Source organism: Phanerochaete carnosa (assembly GCF_000300595.1).
Source record: "Phanerochaete carnosa HHB-10118-sp unplaced genomic scaffold PHACAscaffold_6, whole genome shotgun sequence".
NCBI lineage: Eukaryota > Fungi > Basidiomycota > Agaricomycetes > Polyporales > Phanerochaetaceae > Phanerochaete > Phanerochaete carnosa.
Window position 1 is genome coordinate 2,951,232 of NW_006767633.1, and position 23,347 is coordinate 2,974,578.

Genomic DNA, 23,347 nt, shown 5'->3' on the forward strand with positions numbered 1-23,347 from the left:
ATCCTGCTCGATTTTCGTTGAAGGATCTACTGCACGAGGAATCTCTTGTTCTAGTCCCGCGTAACACACCATCGCGATGTTTGAACCCGTCAGAGGAGGGACCCGAGGAGGACAAGCCGAGTTCAAGTGGTCAGATGTCTCACAGGACAAGGACCGTGAGGTACGTCTTGAGGTGTTCAAAGGAAAACAAGATCTTAGTGATCTGAGACTGGCTGTAGAACTACCTGGGGCATAGTATCAACGCACCCGCCGGACGATGGCAGAAGAACAAGGACATCCACTGGTACCAGCGAGACAATCGCGACGACGAGGCAGAAAGACGAGAAGAGATTAAGCGAGTAAAAGAACAGGAGGCGGAGGCCTTGGCTGCTGCGTTGTATGTCCCTTGACAGCCTTGTTCTGTGAAACTCAGCTCACGTCGCGGGTTCGCAGAGGATTCGCCACCGGCGCCAAGCCTGGCACCTCCGGTGCTGTCGCAGGTCCAGCAACAGGTGCGAACGCCGTCGCCGTGCCGCCGGCTACGGCATCCACCTCCGAGGGTGATCTGGAGAAAGAAGAGAGGCGGAAGCGAAAGGCTGAACGGAAGGAGGAGAAGAGGGCGAAGAAAGAGGAGAAGAAGAGGCGGAGGGCTGAGCGGGAGGACGAGGAGCACAGCGGCAGGCGGCGCCCCGGCCTGTCACGGTCGCGCTCTCCGCGCAGACGGCCCCGGGAGTACGACCATCGCTCGCGGAGCCGGCAGCGGTCGAGGACGCCTGTGAGGCCGGAGCGCGACGCGAGTCCGTACGGTGATGTAGCGCGCGAGAGGGAGCGAGAGCGAGACCGGCGGCGCTGGAGCGACCATGCTCGACGCGAGCGGGCTGGCGCGCGGTGGGGGCGTGATTAATCACCGGCGACTTGACCCTCGGACGACACGGGCTGTTGCGGATGCTTCTGCATGTTTCATTAGACATCTCCTGGCACGGAGCGATTTGATATTTTGGCGCGGCAACGAGTCTGGCGCACTGCAGCAGTCGTCGACGGGGATCAAGAGCGGAGAGAATGTGTCCTGCACCGTCGGGCGTGTGTCTGAGCAGGTGGTGTGCGAGGGCGCGAGGGCGTCTCTGGCGCGCCTCGCCTGCGAGCGACGGCTGGAGGAGCGAGCAAATGCGTCCGAGGGCTGGTATAGTGTCCGATTTGATGCAGGCGGCAGGGGAACTGTCATGTTCACACAGCAATGATTTGCCAATTGGCCCCTTCGACTTCGATGGACGGAGTTCGCCAACCTGGCGGGCACTGCCCAGCAGCGTTAGGCTGAACGTTGACTGGGACCCACAAGGCGACACTGCGAGTCACACGAGCTCTGCTCTCACAGTGCGCCACCGCGAGGCGTCTCGCATGCGGCGTGTCGGAGGACGTGGCGCGCTCGCAGGCTGTGTCCGTCGCTCTCCGCCGTCTCAAACTCCATCTCCCTGGAGAATTATGCCGACGGTATCGGCGTGGTCGCATCCGCCCTTGGCGAAACGCGCCACGCAGCCCGTGAAACACCAGCGGCCATGCCCGCGGCGGACCTGCGGTCTCTACGAACCTGCACCGTTTCCCGCTACCCACATTTAGACAAGGCTGCCGTGCCTGGAGGGGCTACACAGGCTCTCTTTCGCCTGAGCCCGCATCCCCAGTCCAGTCTCAGGTCCACAGGGTCGTCAGAGTCACTCTAAAGTGTTTTTGCACTCCACCGCGTTGGCTCCGGGGCGCGCGTTGCCGACGCCACTACCGTGCAAGCCATCGCGCACATTCTCGTCCTAGTCTGCACCCACGCCCTTCTCCGGTGTCAATAACGGTGGCAGCAGCAATACCGCGGCTCTGTCATTAGCCAACACAGGTTTCAGATACATTGCTCACAGACGGCCCGCAGCAGCCTCTCACCTCCACAGAACTGCCCACAGCGTAACCATGAAATTCATGAACTATCTGTTTCACCAACATAGCTAGGCGCCCAGCTGCGGGCGCGACGGAACGCGCACGTCGCGATGGCCGGCTCGTGTGAAAGGTGGCAACGAACTGTCAACCCGTTTACCGACAGTTGCCAGCGACCAACCACGGCGCGCCTTCTCGGCCCAATCCCCGCCTGTCCGCTCGTCATTATCCTTCATGTCTGGCGGCCAGAACGGTGTTTCCGCGGCCGTGCGCTCGTTCCGGGAGAGGCGTAGCGCCCTCGGGCAGCATGGATCTCACTACGGCCCTCGGAACTGAACGACGCGGACGGGATGCCATGCGCGGCCAACATGGTTCGTCCATTCATGCGCCGTGACTAATGCCACTAACCGCACTACGCTGCACTGCCAGGAGCTGATCTCGCCACCTTGGCCTGATCGCAGGCGGGCCATGACACCGCGCGGCAGTCGGGCTCGGGAGAGGCTGCATGAAATCTTAGGATATGGGGACATCCGCCCCGTGGATCGAAGCAGCAGCCACCAGGCCGTCGTGGCAGCCCCCGGACGTTCGGACATGCGCCAAGCAGCCGGGAAGTGACGCAGCCCGAAGCAACGACCAAACTCGGCTAGCTTCACGTCTGCTACCGCTGAGATGTCTGGAGTAGAAATACCAGGGAGCGTGTGCGTCCTCTGTCCCTCCCCACCACCCTCCTTCTCGGCATCACGTGTGCCTAGCATCGCCTTCAAGTGTCCTTGTCCTAGGCTTTCGAAGCGGTGTTCCTTCCTTTGACTCGTACATACTTAAAGGCATCCTCCAGTCCAACTCGGCCTCGCCACCGCCCCAGCCGCCACTCCAATCCTTCGTCCCTCTCTCTAATCTCTTGTATACTAAGTATCTGCACCGCAATGTCCACCGTCAAGGGCCTCGACATCTTCTTTGAAGACACCACGGGCGACATCGCCCACTCAGACTTTGTTGACTACTACAACCGGATGTCGTTCCAGGTCCGCCTCCAACAACGCCAGAGCGATCGCGTGACCTATGCCGTCTGCGACACCATGACCACCGCTGGCCGGCTCGCCTTTGGGCCCACTCTCTCTACACTCGTGTTTGGCGCGAACAACGCCCTGGGCACCGTCCAGTACCACCATAAGCAGGAAGTGAGCATGGAGCAATATCTCTCCAGGGTATCTGGGTACGTGGTTGTGTGCAGGGCCAACGTTGTCGTGGCTGATGATGCGTTGTTCAGCTCCTTGTGTCGCAAGTTCAAGGGATCGGACGGACGGGTCTATACCTGGACGTTCGTAAGCACTTCCGAATGCGAGGAGTGGGCGGTACGTCATGCGTTTCTGCTTTGTCGTCGTCTATCTGAGACATGTGTTAGTGCACTGCCAACGGTGCTGAGGTCGCGGCCTACGACACCGAAAACCAAGCGACCAGGAATCCTCAGGATTCAAACCGTAGGGGCTCTGGAAAGCAGCTATGGATCAGCGAGAACTTCCAGCAGCTCGCTGGCGGTATGTACCACTGCCTCGCCCGCCAAGACATGCTCTAAACCCTTTCTAGAGCTCATCATTACTCTGATCATCATGCGCCACATCCGCAAGTACGGTTTGTGATTGCTCTCGCTTCCACTGTCTCCTTTAGCATGCTAAGCATACGGGCTCTCGGATAATCCCGCCACTCTCCCTACCCTAACCATACCTAATCCTCCCCCCTGCCGTGCTGTGCGTCTGGCGTTGTATTTATCTACTAATGTGTACGTCATCCTTACCCGATAGCTGTACATTTCTTTTTCCCTTGTACTTGTTACGTCTTCCGGCCAGCTCGTAGGACGCGCTCTCTAGCCTAGTATCTCCGCTAATCAGATCTTGTCTCGCGTCCTCACCTGCATGCACACGCAACATTCCCCGCGCGTCCGCCGCCCGACACGCACGCCTCGTCGTCAGCGGCCGCCGCGACGCGCTGTGCCCGGGCACACAGTCTGTCTTTGTGGGAGCATTAACGCGGGAGCAGAGCTTATCGGAACCGAGGGTATTCGCGTGCCTGGATCGATCCGCCGCCGGCGGGCCAGGCAGGCAGGCAGGGCTTGGCGCCACGCTTGTGATCCGCTTTGACCTTCGTTCGGAACGGGAAGTGACTCGGCGCGCCTCCGAGCGGAGTCAACCTTTTTTTTTTTGCATTGTCGCGCAGCCGCACTGACTCGACGCCTTGGCGACGTGACATAAGTCGACGACGCACGCACGTCCGCCCGCCCGCCTCGGGCTCACCACTTTCCCTCCCCACCCAAAAACAAATCTCGGTTGACGATGAGTGTGCGCCCCGCGAGCACGCGTGTGCCGTCCCTGCGCGGCGACGGCCGAGGCTGCTACAGAGTCTGGGTCATCGGGAATAGCGGTGAGTCTTCCAGAGCACGGAGGAGAGCTCCTTCTCTGAACATCTCCCCCCCCCCTCTTGCGCGCGTGCGGCGACGGCAGGGTCGGGAAAGGTCTGTGCAAGACGGGGCGCGTTGCTGGGCGCCCGGGGGGCTGAAAAACACTGGCTGACCGCTTTGAACCTAGTCTACGCTCGGGACGGAGCTCGCCGCGCTCCTCGGCGTGCCCCTCCTCTCGCTCGACGAGCTCTTCTGGCGCCCCAACTGGGACCAGGCGCCGCCCGACGAGTTCCGCAGAGAGGTGCGGCGCGCGCTCGACGCTGCACCCACCGGGTGGGTCGTCGACGGCAATTATGAGAAGAGGCTCAGGACCATGGTCAGCGAGCAGGCGACAGACATAATTTGTGAGACATTTGTTTTCCGTTTATTCTCCTCGCGGCGCGCACTGCGTTGCTATAACTCTGTTTTTTTCCCTGTGTGTCAGGGCTGGACCCGCCGCTCCTGCTGTACTTCCCGCGGATCTGCGTCCGCACGTTCGGTCGCCTGCTGGGCATCGTCCCGCAGTGCAGTCCAGGCTGCCCCGAACGTGTAAGTAAGGTCTTCTCCAGGGAAAGCATACTCTGGTGGTGCTTGAGCAATCATTGGGTGGCTCGAAAGCGCGAGAGAGAACGATTCCTTCTCGAGGGGATACATGTTGGCGGAAAGATGCGACGCATTGGTGGGTGGGGCCGCGAGCTCGCTGAGTGGAAGCTTGCAGTCAGAGCAATGATCTCTTTCGCTGGAGTAAATTTATAGATACATAGTCTCGTACAAGTTACCATCTGTCAAAAGCTTCTGGGAATATATGATACCAAGTGAAGAATACATCAGTCGTTGCACAAGACTCAATAATTAATCTCCTTGGTGTTAGTCATGAAGCGGGCAGAAGCGACAAGGATCTTTTCCATAACAGCCAGCTCCCGCTCGTCTCTCGGAGCATAGATCCAGATGTATTCCTTCGGCAACTTCGCTTCCTTTGGGAAGGGCAGCGCGTGAAGACTGCGCGAGCCACTGATCTTGTGGCGTTCGCCCCAGCCTCGTTCAATAACTGAAGAAGGGTCAGAGGGCGATGGACCGCAACAAGACTGACTAACGTACCAAACTTGCAATCTTGAGGTGCCATAATGACGTGCACCGAGTGGTCACTGGGGTGGATGTGGCCGACCTCGCGCAGGCCAAAATGGAGGACGTGATGGGACGCAGGCGCGCTCTGCTTCACGACGATGCCGTTGTGCCGCTTCTCGTGCGGCGACTTGCTGTACTCGAGCAGGCCCGGGTTCAGGCGCACGACGCGGTCGAAGAGCTCGTCCAAACGCTGCACACCACGAAAATGAGACATCGCGGCAACGTACGAGCACACAGCAGGGGAGGCCGCTACTCACCTGGAACATCTCCCCGGACGGCACCTGGTCGAGTTGCCTCGCAGGCACGACGTGGAAGCCCCCGCTCGGCCGCGCGCCCTGCCTCCGCGGGATGCCCTCCCGGTCGTCGAGCCAACTGTCCTTGTTCGCGTCCGCGTCGTATTCCGCGGTGCTCAGCGTCTCCCGCGAGAACGCCTTGAGGACGAGGGCCATGAGCCAGCCCCGCACGTCGTACGGCAGCCCGCCGGGGCCGAGAGCCTTGAACTCGAGATAGTTGCTGCGCAGCCACAGAGAGGACAGGCCGAGGACCGCCGCGGCTGTGATGAACACACCAGGCTGCCGCCTGAACGCTGCAGGGGCTGTGCGGGTGAGCTCTTCGATGCGCCGAGAGACGATTGCGAGGTATTCGGAGTGCGTTGAGCTCATTGTAAACGACGTCGGGGGATTGAGAATGGACGGGAACTGAGCAGCGGGCCTCTAGCCAAGTATATGGGCAGCTGTGGCTAGGGGGCGGACGCTTGCCGCCCGGGCGATGTACGTCAGTCGGCGGCTGGCGGCGGGTTAAGGCTGTGGAGTCGACTGTCGCGGCTTGAGAGGTACTCGCTGAGCTCGCTCTAGCTTTCTCCGGATGATAATGAGACTGCGGGGACGTCAAGAGGACACTCGGGAACCATATCGAGGGCTGGCGCGCATCGGAGGCAAGAAGGTCCGAGTGGGGCACATCGTGATGAGGATTTGTGAATAGTTCGGGAACTAAGTAATATTGTTGCAACAGTCTATAGAACAGATGTCGCAGCTGACGTAGCTTCTGGTATGATCAGCTGCCGAGACAACGTTATACAACTCGAGAAGACTCTAAAGCGTAGATGTAACCATGCGTGCGGAGGCAAAGGCAGGTGTGGGGATAAGTGCTAAGGGCTGCAAACTATATGGCTAGTAATGGCAGGTTAAGGAGAGAAGCATAGCGTGAAAGACACGATTGTACAAATAGAATACAGACAAAGCAAGGGCTATAGGTTGTACAGATGTCAATAATGCAATGTTGAAAGCTGATAAAAATGTGAAAGAACGTGAATGACTGAGGAATCAATTAAGCGGAGCGCAGCATGGGTGGAAGCGTAACATGGGTGGAGAGAGGGGTCGCGATCCCGGCCTGCAGACAGGCCTCGCGGAGTCGGTCTCTGAGAGTCTCGGTACGGGTCCGCTGGACTGCACGAAGGACAGGCCGTCAGTGTCATGTGCTTGCAAGGATCGAATCAGTCAACTCACCAGGGCAGGGCCATAGGGCATCGAGAGTGTCAAGAGGGATGAGGAAGGTCTTCCCGAGCTCCAGGGCTTGAAGTAGAGACCTGTCGTAGCCCCAAAGCGCGAGGCATATGGACACCTGGCTCGCAAACCAGAGGGATTGGAAGGGACGCCTGGTCAGGAGGTGGCCCCGTTTCTCGCCAACCTCAAGAACAGCGTTCTTCACCCGCTGCGCGACCTGATCCTGGTAGTACACTAAACCAGCCTGTAAGTCCATATCAGCCTACGGCATTACACTGAGACGTACACCACTCCTGAGCCTGGCGGCGGTTGAAGAGAGGAGCGCCGATAGTCGCTGGGTCCTGCAAGCTGCTGGAAGGACTTAGGGCTCTGGCAACGTCGCGAAGGGTGTCTACACTTACCGACGGAATTCAGAGGTGATCTCGAGGCGTGTGCTACACAGAGAGGATATCAACAAAACCGTCAAACAGCCGACGAGTAGTGAGCACTCACTTGTAGAGGTATTCGCGGGAGATGTACATGACGGCGGTGTCGAGATTGCACTTGTGCATATTAATGCCGTCCTGGACCATGCGGGTCTCGGTCCACGCAGCGATGGCGAAGTCCGCACGCTCGTCGTTCGTCCAGGTGTCCCTGGGCCGGATAGCGCTGATCCAGAGAAGCATGCTGCGACAATAGAGGGCCCAGACGGAGTCCTTGGGAGATTGGCCCGGGATGCGGTGTCGTGGGTTACGCTCGTATGCTTCGCCGGGGAAGAGTATACAGTACTGTGTGCAGTGCCATCAGTCTCTCACCAGGTCAGACCACCAGCGAGCCCACTCACATTAGAGGGTTCCATAAGGCCGAGATCAAGGGGAGACTGATGGAACGCGACGGATTGAGCAGTATAGTTGGCAATTAGGTTGAGGGCACTCCAGCAGATGCGCCGGGACTCCTCCTTGACGATGTCCACGTCAGCCCAATTAGGGTCCCAAGGCGGGTTGAAAGCGAAAGAGAATGAGTAGTGCTGCGGGGGTACAGCAGAAGCCATGGAAGGAGCAGTGGTAGCAGATCGGATGCAGGAACACATCTCTGGAGAGGCATAGCCGGCGGGATGAAACACCATCGGGATAGTGCGTGGGCTGTAGATGCAGGCGTCGGGGTCGTTCATGTCGGTCATGGGGAGCTTGAGAGCTAGGATAATGCTATCCATAAACTGGAGAGCTTCATCGGCCCTACTTTGCGAATGCTCGGGATGGCTGGACGATTCGAAGATGGCTAGGATCTGCCGACATCCGGTCAGAGGTATTCAGCGTGAATGCATGATGATGGCAACGGAACACTCACGATGGACGCCTCAGCAAGCCTCATGTCCACATGGCGAGCATGGCAAGCGGCTTCGAGAGCCGCTTGAGCCGAGTTACGTAGTGAAACAGCCCGTGCACGTCCCTGGGCTCCGCACTCGAGCTCACTCGACCTCATCAGAGTCGAGAGGGCCAGAGCAGACAGCACGAGGGCTGGCTGCAGAGTGGGCCGCGTATGCATGTGATGGAGATCCCGGAATAGAATTTGTCGATTAAAGAAGAATAACCAGTAGCTGCTAGAGTCAAGCCTGTGAGAAGTCAGTGCCGCACAAAGGGGGGAACATTTTGATGCCTTACAGGAATTTGACGTCGTCGAGAATAGCTTGAAAACTAATATCGTTCTGATCAGACATCCTGCACGGAGGGAACCCACAAAGCACATACGATTCTTCACGGGATCCAGCGTAGGTTGTGAGAAGACTATCCCACCAAGTCTCAATAGCATAGTCGAACGAAGGTGCGGTGGGTATCTGATGTCGCGGCTCCTCCTGGCAGTGATCGGGAGACATAGGAGAATGTGCAATGTGCCTGCCGGCTGGATAATCAATGGTGTGATACGGGTACACAGGAGAATGTTGCGCAAGTGGAGAGAGGCCATCCTGCTAGCACTGAATTAAATACTGGTTGATGGAACACCACGCGAGAGGAGAGAGACGAGACACTTTACTTTAGGATATATTACTTCAGATGACATTCCGCGTGCTTGAGCCGACGTATCGAGGACGAGCGGCGGCGCCTGCGGCATACGAAGGCCCGTAGCCTCATCTGGTATATGTGCGGCTGGTACCAGGGAAGGACGCTTCGCACCGTTGGTGGTTCCAACTCGCTCATCAAAGCCAACTGAGCTCCCATCATCGTCGTCCTCAATCTTGCGTCTCTTCTTCGCATTCGAAGTCGGCGGGTCTGCCTCGGGTGGGCGTTTCTTGCAGGAGCGCTGCCGTGTGCCGGGACGCTTATCGGGCCCTCGCCGCTTTGGTTTGGCGTCGTACTCGCAGTCGTTGCCGCGGCGAATGCAATTATTGCAATGCGGTCTCGTGGAGTCGCAACGTATCTTGCGCGCGCGACTGGTCATGCCAACAAATTGCAGGATTGAGTCAACAGGGGTAAATGGATATGCATTAGTCTGATGGTACGCACCATTGACGGCACGCAATTACGACGTTGGATGCTTCTCGACGAGGTCGCGACGCGGCGGACTGGGCGTCATTGCCCGACGGGTTGCCTTTTACGGCAGGTGAGATGGGGACAGGGGGCGAGGGCTTGTGTTCGGGAGGAGGCGCCATTGCGAAGGTGGCGGCTCGAGACGAAGAGGGCAAACTGTCGTAAGCAACAACGTGCATTTGTTGCTCTGCCGATCTGCCCTGGTGTAGATTAAACGTGTATTCGCCTACAGGACTTAAAGCGGGAGGCTGTATTGGCAGGGACGACTCGAGGGCCAAATTAAGCACAGGCTGCTGCTGCAGGCCAAAGCAGACATGGTCCTGAGGATGTGGTAGCAGCTGCTCAACTGTCGCGCTCGGTGGCTGTAATGTCTCCAGGAGATGATTGCCCGGCATCTGTATATTGTGCCGCCCAAAGCGCGCGTCAAAGTGCTGAGCAATGAACGAGGTTGAAGCATCGGGAAGGTGTGGGTGGTGGTGGCCTAGGTGATGATAGCGGACTTTTTATGTGCGTTGTCATATGAGCCACCACGCCAAACGCTAAGAGCGGACTAGGCTGTGCTCACCCTCTGGATAAGCTGGCTCAAATATAGGCGAGTGAATATCAGAAGTGGAACCTTCCTCGCTAGATTGGACACCGTCCTCGATGACCAGACGGGGCGGAAAGGGGGTATACAGCTCAGCGTTCGCTGCAGCGACCATCTCTGCGGCACAACGGAGACGAGGAGAGGTAGAAACCGGCAGATCAAGGCATGGAGGGCTGGAAAGAGGCGGGTATAGATATGAAACCACGCGAGGGGTCCCGGGGAAGCTAGAACAAACTTTTGTGGGATCTCATGCTCACGGGTAATGAGTTTTGGAGACGCGCGCACGATGGATCTCACAAGGGAGGGCCCTGACAAATATTAACGTGTCAACAGGTGCAATCACGTCTCTGCGCTGTACTTGGCTCACATATCTCCTTTGAGTCGGCTTTCGGGGAACATCCTCTGATCCATCTTCCGAACTGACCCTCGTTCCTTTCTTTGACGCAGAATTGGCACTCGGTGATTAGTCTTCCCGCACGGACAGTTCTGTCAATCTCCGTCCTTATTCTCGCACATCTCCAGCCAATGGCCGCGTGCATTGCCCTCCTGAAACGCTCTGATCGCACGTTGTGGCAAACCTACAGCTACGAATCCGGCAGCACGTTCCGTTCATGCCCTTCCTCTCAATAACCAATGCACGCATCCAGTTCACAGCACCATTTGCACTGGAGCCTTTGCGTCAAACTGATAGAAGTGTATAAGGCGGCCCTGTAGCCTGGCGTTCCTGGGACCGCCTGCGAGTTTCTGACCACGAGAACCCAAGCATCCCGAGATTTCAGCGAGGCTGGTGTTTTGCCAGGGATAACTATGTCCCGTTCGATCGGCCAAGCCCAATTGCCATGACTTCTCAGATGATGCAGTCAGTGGGCAGGGTTGTCGCAAAGGCGCAGTTCGTACCCTCTGCCGCCTCTCACGACCTTCGTCAGCGTGGCGCGACATCCACAGCGAAGTGGTGGCACCGCTCCTTCGATCCTCCATTCCAGAAGCCCAGTGGAACGCAGCATGATGAGAGGCGTACCATGACGACCTCAACCCGCTACTGTTCATCCGCTAATCCACTGATGGAGCCCGAGGGATACGAGACCGCCACGGTAAGATACAGCAAGTGTCAGCAACTGGCCACCTGAAACACTGGTCGACCAGTGACTCACCTGCGAAAGGGGTGACCTGGCCGTGCCTGTCATGGGGAGAAGGACCCTCTGATGGCACCAAAGTTGTAGCCCCAAAGCGCGAGTACTATTGTTGACGCATCGACGTGCGCCCCAGGGGAACTTACGAGCTTCTCCTTCAAAATGTCTGGACCATGCGACTGCCGACCCGGTCCTTCGTGATGGCGGACTCACGCAGAGTTACGTGGTTAAATGGATCTGGCGCACCGTTGCGCGCAGAAGTGCACAGCATGTCCTCGCGACCTGGTCAGCCTCCCGACGTCGAGTGAGGCCTAACACCGACTTGTCACTTCTTTCGCAGAGTCCAGGCTTCGCGTACCGAACCCCTCCCGTCGGGATTCTGCTGCGCACCCGCAAGGGAAGCATTGTCCTGCAGTCGGCGCGTTTCGCGCCGCGAAAGGCCATATGCTCTCACCATCGCCTCCGCAGCACGAGCGTCGCTCTGCTCCCTCTGGTTGGTGCGTTGTTGCTTAGTTTTTCGGGCCAATGTCACCATCGATCGCCCCTTCTTTTAAAGCCTCGACGATAGGGCGACGCCTGCCTCCGCCTGGAGATTGCCAATGATTCCTCAGGGCGCGCTCTTCCTCGGACCGGTACGTTTAGACAACTTTTTTCCGAAGCCATCCCCGCCAGCACCGACGAGCATCCTCTTGCAAAGCCTCTCCTCCATGCCTATGGGCTTCTAACCTCGCTCCTCGCGGGGCGCTGCCAGCCTGACCATCGCAGGCCGGAGTTAGGCGCATTTCTCGGTCCCGGACGATTAAGGTTCGTCTTCTCTTCCAGCCGACCCGCCGAAGGTCAATGCCGCATTGCTCACCACGGATTGCCCTCAACGGATGGTCTGATTGTGCCTTCGGGCTGTGAGAAATTTGTGCCATTCCGCGCGGCGGACTGCACTCATTATATCCTCACCCTGCGCGCGTTGCACCGATACGAGCGGGTGTCAGACATCTTATCTCCTCGATAATCTGTGTTATCATGCGGAAGCTTACAAGGTTAGTATGGAGAGGTGCGATCTGTTGGCCGCAATGAGCCCACATGCGACCACGCACCTTCCTAACGCGGGCGCCAGGCTGAAGGACGTCTCCAAGGCCTATCAGCCCCCGCTCACAGCAGCGTAGCAGTGAAGCCACAGAATTTAACGTAGCAATGTATATGATCGACCGTGAGCGAGTGGGATGTCATATGTAACATCGCTACAGGTGAATCTCCAACACCATCTCGGAGCTTTTAGTGGATTCCTCATGTGAGTAAGAGGGCTCCCGCCTCCTGGTACCGAATCAGACGTCCCTGATCTTCGAGCCAGATGGGCGTAAGCGTCCAGACATCAGCAGCACCAGCCCGAACAGGTGCCCAGTGCGGACTCGATCCCCGCTGAATGGAAGTCCCAGTGACCTCCCGGATCATCCTAAAGTAATTACGGGGCAGACGGGGACGCTGTCGGAATAGGCATAGCTAGACAAGGTCGACGTGTCTGCATATCAAGCTCTGATGCCTCGGAGCCGCCTGGCTGTGTGGGTGTTTGCTTCCTCGATTTTGACTTCGGACCTCTCCGTCCGCTGTGAGTTTTGTAATTCGTGCCCTGCTCCGCTGCAGAGCGCGAATGAGGAGTAGCTTAAGGAGCGCGTCGCAGCGTTCCGCGCACCACGCAGCAACCATATGGGGCGGACATTGAGGACCTCAAGGCTCAGGGTCTGCTGATAAAGGCAACCTTAGCGGAGAAGAGTAGAACTGTGCAAGCCTGTCCGGTCTCGGGGAGCCTGGTTTCCGCCCCTGCGTCAAACCTGTCCAACGCGGAGTACGCTACTGGCTCTTCTAGCCAATGCAAAGTCAACGTGAAAATGGTTATTCCTGCTGTCTGATCGAGAAATGGTACGTCTTGTCGTTTGGGACTAAGTATCTCTTGCCAGCAAAACGGAGCTGAGAGCACTGCCGAGACAGCGTCGCTGCCGATCGATTGAATCGGTCGATCTCTCTCACACCTCGAGTCCGGGAATTGGTACACGCAAGCACGCGAGAAAACGTGCTGGGCGGTGCATCATGTATGTCCTGAGGTTTGAGGGCTCTGTAGCGAAGTGGCGGCTCTGCTGCAGCAGGCAGCCGGCCAGCAGTAGAGATCGGGTAAGCCAATACCGATATGGCAGCCTGAAAGCGAAAAGTCACTAAGGGATCGCACAGCACTGTTAGCAGCACCTACCTGCCGTAAAGCGCGGCAAACCAGGCAGATATGTTTCGCCAGTGTGCACCAATCTCGACAGGAACCACCGGCTGGTCAGTTGCTCGCCTGTAGGGACTGCTTGCCGAATGCCTAGATTCTCAGGGCGACTGACGTTTTGCTGATTTCTAGCCCGGTTACAGCGCAAACTGCACTGGACTATCGGCGCGACGCCCCAGCACGTCTTCGGGGAGTACCCCGCAGCTTCGATCTTAGTGAAGGGAGCGTGGAAGATTGCCTGATCAACGATTCGTCAGTGTGGCGTGTCACGTCTTCAGACCTACTCCAGGTAGGTGCATGGTTTATCCTCGGTACTCACTTCGAGAACACCTGTTCCGCTCGTTTCCGTCTCCATTGTCTCGGATCCACAGACATGTTATAGACAGAGAGACGCCTCTGCAAGGTTATCAGTATCAGGTACGGGACTCCGATTATCCGTCGGTATGGACCACACGAAGGTCCAGGAGATGTATGCCCGCTGGCCATTTTACCACAGATCTTAGCCGGCGGTGAATGAGCCACAGAACAACTGTCCTTATACCGCTACGTGTCAAGCCCTGGCTGAGGTCACAAGTTTACGCAGCAGACCTTTGCCATCCCCGTCAGGTAAACTTTTCGCTGACAGCTGACATAGCTCACTCGGTATCGTGGAAAATTAATGTCCGTTAGAGCCGAGCCTGAGAGCTAAACCATCATCTTCAACAGCCATTCTATGTACATACTCCACATAGTAGACTACTGACCTTGGTTAAAATGATTTGGGGGAGTAGGGTTACGACGGTGGAGTACGTGGCTGAGCTGCTCGACGGTGATGTTGCACCGTTTTCGCGACTCTCACGTTCGTCCCAGACGTTCGCACACATCCTGTGCACATGCTCGCTGTGAAGGAAAGTTCAGCAGGGCGAAGTGTGTCTGCAAACGGTTATCGCACGATTCTAAGAACCTCCCGAATCAAGCTCGGATGTTTTAAGACGCATCACAGCTTGCAGAGGCGTGTCAGGCCGCAGGCGCCCCCACTGCCGGGTTGCTCGCCTAGCTGAATGGAGAACAAGAGCTGTCTCATAGTAACCCCAAGTTGTGGATGATAACGCTAAATACCTGTGAGGCGTTTCTACCCGCGAAGAATCTCAGGAGGGCTCGAGAGCGTGCGGTTTCCGCGCCGTCCGCCAGCCCCGGTTGGGCGCCTATACATCCGGTTGTGGGTCCCCGACACCGGCGGGATCGCCGCCGCTTCGGCACCACCGACCAGCCGACAATCATCGGCGCTTATGCTGCATTGGGAGCTTGCAGCCTGCCAACCGTGCTCATCGCTCTAGTCGATGGCGGGAGCATTTTCCCAGTTTTTCTTGGGCTGTTGTGGGCGAAGAAGGTCATGCTCAGTGGTCAGTACGCTTTGCTAAAGTCTCATCCGGTCCTGAACGTGGCGTAGGGCGAAGCCGACGAACACACCCGCCTTATCCGTCCGGCTCCAGAAAACGAGGTTCCATCGTGAGCTCTCCATCTGTACAACTCCAGGAAACATATTAATGGTTACGAGTATTGATTTCAGACCAGCACCAAACTACGTGGTAGACCAACAAATCATCAGGGACCGCTTGGGGTCTATTGTACGCTCGAAAGAAGGGTGTGTATCCTTCCTCCGACTCTGGTCTGACAACACCTGGATAGCGCCGTCGTTTATGCCTCCATCGGTTGCCTTTTACTATAGAAAAATGGTCAACGTCAATACTCCGCTCCCGTTCAACTTGCACAACAAAGGCGTGCACGACATCGACCCGCCCAGCTCCCGGCCCGCCCGCAGTCGTTCCGCGCATCCTGTCATGGGAGGGCTGGCAGAATCGAGTACAGACATGCTGCCAGACCTCCCATCCCGCATGTCGTCGTACTCTCCCACACGGGGCCGCGACCTTTCGCCGTCACACATGAGCCGGTCGACGACCTCACTCCACCCGGGAGACGCTTCTTATCTTCCACCAGAAGCTTATCCCGACGACGGGAATAGGAGGCCCATCCTCGACGTGCGGCTTGTTCGGGGACCGAGTCCCTATGGCGTGGGAGGCAAGCTCGGACCAAGGAAAGGAGGAAGTGCAGCCAGAGGAAGAATGGGCACCTTCTCGGACCACGCAGAGTCAGATGTACCGGAATATGGTGGAAAAGCTGCCTCGGGGAACGCCGCTGTGGACGCCAGCGAGCACGATGTCGGACAGTCTTCGCAAGAATCGACACCCGAGCTCTCTGGGAACGACAGCGAACCTATTCTGACGGCGGAAGTCGCTCTGCAAGATGTCGGCAAAATTACGTGCAGCTGGGGAGACTAAAGGAGATCCGGATGTCAGCTTACTGAGCAATACATTCTGCCATAACGACCTTCAAGAGTTTCTACGACATTTTCACGATCTTAACCCTCCACTTTGGTTGCATTTACCCATCTCCACTCAGGATGTCTTGTATCATAGTTGGGCTTGGGCTAGCTATCCATCGGACTTATCTGTTGCCAATGTACGCATTTCGTAGATTTCTTCATTGAGCGATGTGTGCTCTCGTCAAGACTACAGGCGCGGTTAAGCGAAGCGCACTCCGTCATGCCGATGCGGGGGACAAGCGCTCAGTCATTCGTTGACCATCACCTTGTTGTGCCCTCAACATTACAGGTCTCGTTCTCAATCGTGATAGTGTCCTTGCATGGCGAATCGAAGGCAGCCTGCAACCACTGCGCCGACACCACAGCCCAAGTTCGCGATCACACTCGAAGAATGGGAAGCGAAAGCACCTCTGGGAGAGCTTGAGATGCGCAGTGTCAACCTCCTGAAATCCGCCAGCGAGAATGCTGCATTGCCTGTGAAGGTACGCCTCACTGTCTACGTGGACACACCCAGTGCTACGTGCAATGGTGAATGGCGAGCATGCTCTGACAGTTGCCGCTTCGAATGGCGCATAGCACCAAGGTGGTCTTCATCGTAGCTGTGGCTTACAGATTCCAAGTTTAGTACTATTGACTCCGGCCCTTCGTCTCGCCCCGCGTCGCCGTCGCTCCGGAACAGGCTTGTGGGCACACCTCGTTCAGGGACACCCGTTGGGAACGTGTCCACGCGTGCGTCCGCCGGCAGCTCGCTGCACCCCAAACACCCGATTCAGACCCCACAGCAATTCTACGACTGGTTTGCATTGATTGATCGCTCGGTAACGCACAGCCAGGAGGCCCACTTTCGCGCACACCTCGCGAGCGTGGCGGAGCATTTGGAAACATGCGACGCGCTCGTGCAGTGGATAGACGAGATTGATTTGGAGGTAGAGAGTATGCTCCAGGGCTGGAGAAGTGTGGAGGAGGGTGGGAAGAGTTTGAAGGATGCTTGCGAGGAATTGTTGGAAGAGAGGGTGAGTGTATGCATCCCCTGATTACTGGACTCTGGCTGACTATGGAGCGTGCCAGGATCGCCTGCTGGAGATGACTGAAGCTATCGGCACGCGTCTAGAATACTTCCAGGAACTCGAGCAGGCTACTCGGATGCTCAATCATCCTGGTGAATCCCTAGTGCTGCAGACCGACTTCCTCTACATGGCTGAGCGCGTCGACATATGTATTGACTACTTGAAAGCTCATGTAAGTGCTTCTACACTGTTGCGAAGAGCTTGTTGTTTAAATGAGTGTGCACAGCGGCATTTTAAAGAGGCAGAGATATACCTCCTGCGGTTCCAACAGTGCATGACGAGAGCCATGACCCTGATCAAGATGTACTTCGTCGGATCCCTCAGAGCCCTTGTCGCGGACGTCACCAAGAGGATATCGGAGAAGGTCTGTTCTGTATATCTGTCCACCGTAAATGCTCATACTGAATCCTTATCAAAAGGACGTGTCCACCACAGCACAGCGCCACTTGCTCTACACAAGGTTCATCACCGTCTCTAGCCAGCTTGCGCCATTGCTAGCCGAACTTGAGCGACGTGCAGAGGCTCATCCGGAGGAACTATCCTCCCTACTTGCCGAATGCCATTCGGCGTACTTCGCAGCTCGCAAAGGGTTGCTTGTTCCTCGCCTGGTCGAGGAAATCAAGGGTCTTGATCCGACGCGGACTGAACTGGTGGAACTGGTAAGACATTATTCTCGTCCGGTAAATAAATTCACCCGGAACGTCACTTTAGACGAGGGCAGGCTGCAGCTATCTGAAACAGTTGTGTACCGATGAGTTTGACCTCTTCCGGCAATTCTTTAACTCGGGAGAAGAGCAACTCTAGTGAGTAATTCGTCTGAGACCGCACGCGGTTGTCTGACGGCGAATTAATGAAGCCAGTACCTCGAGAATCTTTGCGATTACCTGTACGACGACCTCCGGCCTCGCATTCTACATGAGCCCCGCTTGACCGCGCTTTGCGAAGTATGCACCGTGCTCCAAGCGTTGATGGTTCTAGATATCCCCCATCTAGATGAAGACGAGGACGATAACCTAAATCTTGACTTTGATAGACCGTCCGGTCATCGTGGATTGCGCACGCTGCATATTAGTCACTTGCTGCAGATGGTGTTGCAGGACGCTCAAACTAAGCTGTTCTTCAAGGCCCAGTCCGTCATACAGTCCGAAATCAGGTACTACGTACCCAAGCCAGAGGATCTGGCCTATCCAGACAAATTGGTCGGTGAGTTTCATCTGCATTCAGTCGCTCTAAAAATGGCGTTAGCAACATCACTGACGCGTGTGCCGCGGAATTCCTCGCAGCTGCGCGCAAACCTGTCTCGGGCACAGAGATCAAGGAGAAAGAGAGTTTTAGTCAATTGTTTCAGCTAAAGTCCCTCGACAGACAGGAAACGTGGTACCCCACGCTTCGGCGGACTGTATGGGTCCTGTCACAGCTACACGATTTCGTCAAGGTATGAATACATCGTGCATGGTGTCATTTGACGTGTATTCAACGGGGAACTCCCAGCCTGCTATCTTTGACGACATTGCCCAAGAAGCCGTCAACTTGTGTAGACAATCCCTCGTCAACGCCGCTGACACGCTGAAGTCGAAGAACCCGCCGTCATCCATCCTCGATGGCCAGCTGTTCCTTGTGCGGCATGTGCTCATCCTCAAGGAGATAACCCAAAACCTTGATTTCGCATCAAGAGAACCTGAACGAGTAGTTGACTTCACTGGAGTAACAGGTAGGCCGCCCGTTCAGCTATGAAAGAACGTGTTCATCGATACCCGGACAGATACGCTCGCGTCAATACTGGGTAAGACCACGTCCCTGCTGCCCAATGCGCTGTTCGCTTCGCTGGGAATGCCGAGGGAAGAGAGTTTAGCGGACGTCAAACACGTAAGTCGCCGCCTCTGATGGATCTACGGAGCGGCTGCTTATCAATGCTCCACAGGGCATCGACCATGAGTTGAAGCGGTCGTGCGAAGACGTGATAACGTCCTGCGCAGACACGGTCTGCAGGTCACTGCGGGTCTGGCTCGAACGTGTCTCACAGCACAACGCGTTGCCGCAGAAGCAGCCGCTGACTGCGCAGGCGTGGGCGGCCGAAGCTGCCGTCTCTGCGCTTGTTTCGGGCTTCAGGGAGGCGTGCCTCAGGGACCTAAGGGCGGCCGTCGCGAGGCTCAAGCTGTATCTCGAGGAAGACAGAACTGTTGCAGTACTCATGAAGCACGTTCAAGAGAGGATTGTGGACGAGTATGCAGAGTTCAGGAGACTCGTCTGGAGTGAGTACGATGGGCCGGTGAGGAGTGAAGTGAGCAACGAAGAGCCTCTGAGGGCATTATTGCAGGAAGCCTGTGGTTCTGATACGGAGACTGCCGTGGAAGCTGGAGCTTCAACTAAATAACGACGATACACTGCACCCTTTCACTAGCTGCTCAGGACGACTTACGGTATCATTTTGTTGATTACATCGCTTGGACATACCTGCATAGGGGGATAGTGTTACTGCGGGCGCTAGTGAACTCGCGAAAGGTCCCGGTCGTCCGACTGTCTTTTGCTTCAAACCTTCGTGTTGCCTGCCGCTCTTCCGCACTCTTCTGCAGCTTAAACGTCTGGCTTTCCCAACAGCTCAAAATGGTTCACATGCCGCTTGGACGGCGTCGTGGGGCCCGTATTGCAAGTCCGGACCTATGTTCCGATAATTGGCAGAGACTCTAGGCGCATCCCCGACTCGTCGAGTGCAATGCTAATCCCATTCGAGTCAACAGCAGGAAAGTATGATACGTCCCAGCCGCCCCTTTCCTGCAGTCTAGTGCTGGCTCCAGGACTCGACCTCGACCTTTGTCACCCCTTCCGCTGAGATAACAAAGCTACACTTGGTCTTGCCACGCTCTGGATGGACATTAATATGTATGCAACACAGGGTTATCGAGTGGTCACTCGTTCGAGACGTGATCTTGTCCATCATGCATTGCAGTGCGTCGTGCCCCGCTTGTTTCCAGTCGCATTTACTAATTAGTGGCTGCGTTCAGTTGGAAGATACTGGCAGATTATCGTTGGAGTTGATTGCGATGCATACAGCTGCTGCTTGCGAGCTTTTACTTGGGCAATGAGACACAGGACGACCCAGGGCCCCATGGTGCGTCAGTATAGTATTATTTGTGCAGCCCAACCTCATTGCCAAGCCGTTGAACTAGCTGAACTGTGGGGTGCTTCCTTAGCTACCCTGGTGGGCATCTTCTAATCATCGTGTGGACCAAGCCTCTAGGTTGTCTACCTCTTTTTTGGTCGTTTATCGCGCCTTAGGCCATGCGATAATCACTCTTTCCAGGCGACACAGCTCTTGCGGGCGACACCGGCCTCAGCTGGAAGCCAGTCACTGCCGACAATTCCCGGATGACGCCAGAAGTGCGCTGTCCGGGTCCATTAGCGTCTTCCGCATGACGTGCGAAGCCTCAACGGCAAGGCTTTTCACGGCAACCGTTCGCTACGACCTTCAGGGCTGCGACTTCTCAGTCGCACAAGGAGTCCTTGACGTCGTCCACGATGTGCTGAGACACATGCCTTGCCCGACGTTCCCAGCCAAGATGTCAGGTGGTGATGGTTCCCTTGTTGTCCGTCCCCCCTATCTCGCATCAAGCCTTATCGCGCTATCAGCCGCGACGCCGGCTCGCGTGTCGCTCCGCATGCTGGCGGCAACGTCGTCGATGTTGGAGAGTGCGCCTTCGTTGAGTTCGTCGGTCGCTTGTCCGCTCATCCTACTCGGCTTTCGCTTCCCATGTCAAACCCCACTTCTCGCAGTATCGATCATGCCGCCCCTGGGCCCACGTTCTCACCCCGACCTCTCCCTTTGGACATGCCGCCGTCGCATTCCCCCTATTTCCCATCTTATCGAAACTCTGGGTGCTCCTCTACCTGTTTAGATTTCTTGCTTACTAGTTAGGATACGCTGTGTAGGCCAGACAAGTGCAGAGAAATATATTTTTTAATTTCCATCTGAGCTGAAACTCTATGCGTGGACTGGGACCTGTCTTCGGCGCCTGGCCGGATGCAGCCGAACGGGTTTAACTCTTACCACCATCTCGCTTGGTCTCCGTTTGCTCTGCCCTCTCCTCGACGCGTTCGATATCTTCAAAAATGAGCAAAAAGGGTGCTAAGTCACAGCCCAAGGAGACTTCCTACGAAGTTCGCGACGTTGTCCTCGCGAAAGTACGCGGGTACCCCCCCTGGCCAGGCATCGTAAGTCGCACACATTTCGCGTCCTTTCACGTCGATTTCGGCGTCGAAACCCGCGCTTGGAACCGGTGCTAACGTGCATACGCTCTAAACAGATCATCGACCCCGAGAGCGTGCCGAAGAATGTCGCGAAGGAGCGACCCAACGCGAAAAGCAAGAAGGGTAACTGGTACTGCGTTCGCTTCTTCCCGGCCGGTGACTAGTACGTTACGCTTTAGTCGCGCACAACCAGCTATTTACGACTATTTTTGGCGGTTTAGTGCTTGGGTAGTGCCCAAGGACATCTCGAAGCTCCAGCAGCACGAGATCCAGGCCTACATTGATGAGCCGTACAAGAAGTCTGGAGACCTTCTCCAGGGCTACAAGATTGCTCTCGACCCCAAAAAGTGGGAAGAGGAGCGTGAGGCTCTCCAGGCAGAGGCTGCGGAGGAGGAAGCCAACGCCGAGGTTGATCAGCTGGAGGAGAGTGAGGCCGATGAGGGTGCAGAGGACGAAGATGACGAGAAGAAACCGAAGACGAAGAAGCGCAAGCGCGAGTCTGAGGTCGCCTCTGCGAAAAACAAGTCGGTAAAGGTCAAGGCTAAGAAAGAGCCTGCCGAATCGAAGAAGAAGGCCTCTACTGCCAGCAAGAGCAAAAAGAATGGTGTCAAGTCGAAGGCTGTGGTCGAGTCTGAGGATGAAGGTGCCGATGGCGAGGAGGACGAGGATGCTGGGCCCTCTAAGAAGACGTCGCCACCACCTGCTAAGAAACAGAAGCGTGACAAGGACGACGAGGATGTCGATTGTGAGTCTCCCACCGCCGTCTTGCCTTATCAAGCTCCCTTTTTCAACTTATCACACGGCCGGGTCGCTAAATACAAATTCTCAACCCCACAGCCGCTCTAGCAAAGGATCCAGAGGCCGTGAAGGTCAGAGATTGGAGACACAAGCTCCAGAAGGCCTTCCTCAGCAAGTCAGCGCCCAAGGAAGAGGTGATAATTCTGATTTTCGCCGCTCTGTGTTGAGCTGACATCCATTCCACTACTCTAGGATATGCCCGGTTTCGACCAATTGTTCCGCACTGTTGAAGAATATGATAATATGAGCATTCAGTACCTTACAGTGAGTTCGCATCCTTCTCTCATGCGCTGGCAGTCCGCTGCTAGTTGCGGCGGAATCTTGTTTAGTCACGTAATTTCGCATGCGCTGACGTCCTTGCACCCGCTCGCGTCACTTGCAGTTCTCCAAGATTGGCAAGGTCATGCGCCACATCCACGCCCTCTCTACCGACAAAGTCCCGCGCGACGATGAGTTCAAGTTCAGGGAGCGCGCCAAGACTCTCGTCGACAAGTGGCACGACATCCTGTCAGCCAGCAAGGCCTCTGAGGGCGCCGTCCGTAAGCCGGCTACTAACGGCAAGCCGCATACGGAAGAAGCCGGCACCGCGAACGGAAAGGAGGATGCGAATGGCAAAGAGGAGAAAGAGGCTACGTCTGCCACCGAGGAGAAGGATGAAGCGAAGGATAGCATGGAAATCGACGCTAGGGAGGAGGCTGCGCCGGAGACCGCTTCTGAGAAGGCTGAGGAGAAGGACAACGACGCACCCGCTGAGGAAGAGGCAACTCCTGCCGCCGCTGAGTTTGTCGCAGACATCGCAATGTCTGAGGCTGCGTAGAGGAAGCCAGTTCACAAACTTCAATGTTTAGCGAAAAGCTAAGGGATCTCTAATCCAAATTTCTACCGTATCTTTCCCTCTGCTCCTTGTTGTGCTCTCATACGTACCAGAGGACTAAAATCTCTACTCTAGGTGTTGTCGCTGCTCTTTTTCTCCCTCTTCGATCCACGTTCACTGTACACTCCTGCTCCTCATGATTCAACTTGTTCTCCCGGTCCTGTCTCTCATTCAACAACGCACACCTGCAGCCTTGCCCGAGATATACGCTTTGGTAACGTATGGGATATGGTATTTCCACAATGTGAATAATTATGCTACATGCACTGTATGTATGGATAAGGAGAGAGCGAGCGGCGATAAATAAGCAATGTGTAGTGTACGTAACTACCGGAGTCCGACGACAAAGAGGAGGCACGCCATTAGAACGCAGCGGTGACGGGGGTGGACGAACGGACATCTGCCCATGGCGACTCTTCAGTTTCGAAGTACGACAAAGGTCGTCCAGCTGTGAAGCCGAATTGGCCTGGCGACGGTGAATGCGCGATCGAGGAGGCGGCGGTCACGGACATTTCAGGCGGAGAGAGCAACTCGCGATGAGTGGGCTCAACGGCAGTGGGCTCTGCTTCTTCCTCT

The 23,347-nt window shown here is 56.3% G+C and overlaps 7 protein-coding genes across 7 annotated transcripts in view; 5 read left to right on the forward strand and 2 right to left on the reverse strand.

Annotated features, from left to right (window-relative positions):
• Positions 1 to 954, forward strand: PHACADRAFT_258848 (uncharacterized protein). Its single transcript, XM_007397387.1, has 3 exons — positions 1 to 160; positions 219 to 376; positions 433 to 954. Exons 1-3 carry the CDS (start codon positions 77 to 79, stop codon positions 881 to 883), a joined length of 693 nt encoding a protein of 230 aa, XP_007397449.1. The 5' UTR covers positions 1 to 76; the 3' UTR covers positions 884 to 954.
• An 855-nt stretch (positions 955 to 1,809) lies between these two features.
• PHACADRAFT_185644 (uncharacterized protein) lies at positions 1,810 to 3,793 on the forward strand. Its single transcript, XM_007397388.1, has 4 exons — positions 1,810 to 3,106; positions 3,161 to 3,245; positions 3,296 to 3,428; positions 3,478 to 3,793. Exons 1-4 carry the CDS (start codon positions 2,817 to 2,819, stop codon positions 3,528 to 3,530), a joined length of 561 nt encoding a protein of 186 aa, XP_007397450.1. The 5' UTR covers positions 1,810 to 2,816; the 3' UTR covers positions 3,531 to 3,793.
• Positions 3,794 to 4,119: 326 nt separating this feature from the next.
• On the reverse strand, positions 4,120 to 6,135 carry PHACADRAFT_258849 (uncharacterized protein). Its single transcript, XM_007397389.1, has 6 exons — positions 5,707 to 6,135; positions 5,423 to 5,639; positions 4,770 to 5,372; positions 4,473 to 4,689; positions 4,389 to 4,399; positions 4,120 to 4,308 (listed from the first exon to the last, which is right to left on the reverse strand). Exons 1-3 carry the CDS (start codon positions 6,109 to 6,111, stop codon positions 5,170 to 5,172), a joined length of 825 nt encoding a protein of 274 aa, XP_007397451.1. The 5' UTR covers positions 6,112 to 6,135; the 3' UTR covers positions 4,120 to 4,308; positions 4,389 to 4,399; positions 4,473 to 4,689; positions 4,770 to 5,169.
• A 301-nt stretch (positions 6,136 to 6,436) lies between these two features.
• PHACADRAFT_258850 (uncharacterized protein) lies at positions 6,437 to 10,115 on the reverse strand. The gene is made up of 11 exons (XM_007397390.1): positions 9,432 to 10,115; positions 8,962 to 9,358; positions 8,679 to 8,893; positions 8,592 to 8,624; positions 8,278 to 8,542; positions 7,775 to 8,215; positions 7,444 to 7,718; positions 7,353 to 7,385; positions 7,238 to 7,302; positions 6,955 to 7,185; positions 6,437 to 6,894 (listed from the first exon to the last, which is right to left on the reverse strand). Exons 1-11 carry the CDS (start codon positions 9,848 to 9,850, stop codon positions 6,776 to 6,778), a joined length of 2,493 nt encoding a protein of 830 aa, XP_007397452.1. The 5' UTR covers positions 9,851 to 10,115; the 3' UTR covers positions 6,437 to 6,775.
• Positions 10,116 to 14,753: 4,638 nt separating this feature from the next.
• On the forward strand, positions 14,754 to 15,914 carry PHACADRAFT_258854 (uncharacterized protein). The gene is made up of 4 exons (XM_007397391.1): positions 14,754 to 14,807; positions 14,855 to 14,913; positions 14,975 to 15,049; positions 15,134 to 15,914. The coding sequence occupies exon 4, from the start codon at positions 15,138 to 15,140 to the stop codon at positions 15,741 to 15,743; it is 606 nt and encodes a 201-aa protein (XP_007397453.1). The 5' UTR covers positions 14,754 to 14,807; positions 14,855 to 14,913; positions 14,975 to 15,049; positions 15,134 to 15,137; the 3' UTR covers positions 15,744 to 15,914.
• A 193-nt stretch (positions 15,915 to 16,107) lies between these two features.
• On the forward strand, positions 16,108 to 19,228 carry PHACADRAFT_197206 (uncharacterized protein; the record flags this gene model as incomplete). The annotated part of the gene is made up of 11 exons (XM_007397392.1): positions 16,108 to 16,269; positions 16,408 to 16,800; positions 16,856 to 17,026; positions 17,081 to 17,218; positions 17,274 to 17,513; positions 17,566 to 17,657; positions 17,711 to 18,057; positions 18,138 to 18,289; positions 18,346 to 18,565; positions 18,617 to 18,720; positions 18,776 to 19,228. The coding sequence occupies 11 exons, from the start codon at positions 16,108 to 16,110 to the stop codon at positions 19,226 to 19,228; spliced, it is 2,472 nt and encodes an 823-aa protein (XP_007397454.1).
• Positions 19,229 to 20,955: 1,727 nt separating this feature from the next.
• Positions 20,956 to 23,347, forward strand: part of PHACADRAFT_258859 (uncharacterized protein) — a 5,319-nt gene continuing 2,927 nt past the window's right edge. The window contains exons 1-6 of the mRNA XM_007397393.1: positions 20,956 to 21,063; positions 21,156 to 21,262; positions 21,321 to 21,844; positions 21,937 to 22,031; positions 22,090 to 22,161; positions 22,280 to 22,409. Of these exons, the coding sequence (XP_007397455.1) occupies positions 20,962 to 21,063; positions 21,156 to 21,262; positions 21,321 to 21,844; positions 21,937 to 22,031; positions 22,090 to 22,161; positions 22,280 to 22,409 (1,030 nt within the window). The 5' untranslated portion in view covers positions 20,956 to 20,961. The remainder of the gene's footprint in view (positions 21,064 to 21,155; positions 21,263 to 21,320; positions 21,845 to 21,936; positions 22,032 to 22,089; positions 22,162 to 22,279; positions 22,410 to 23,347) is intronic.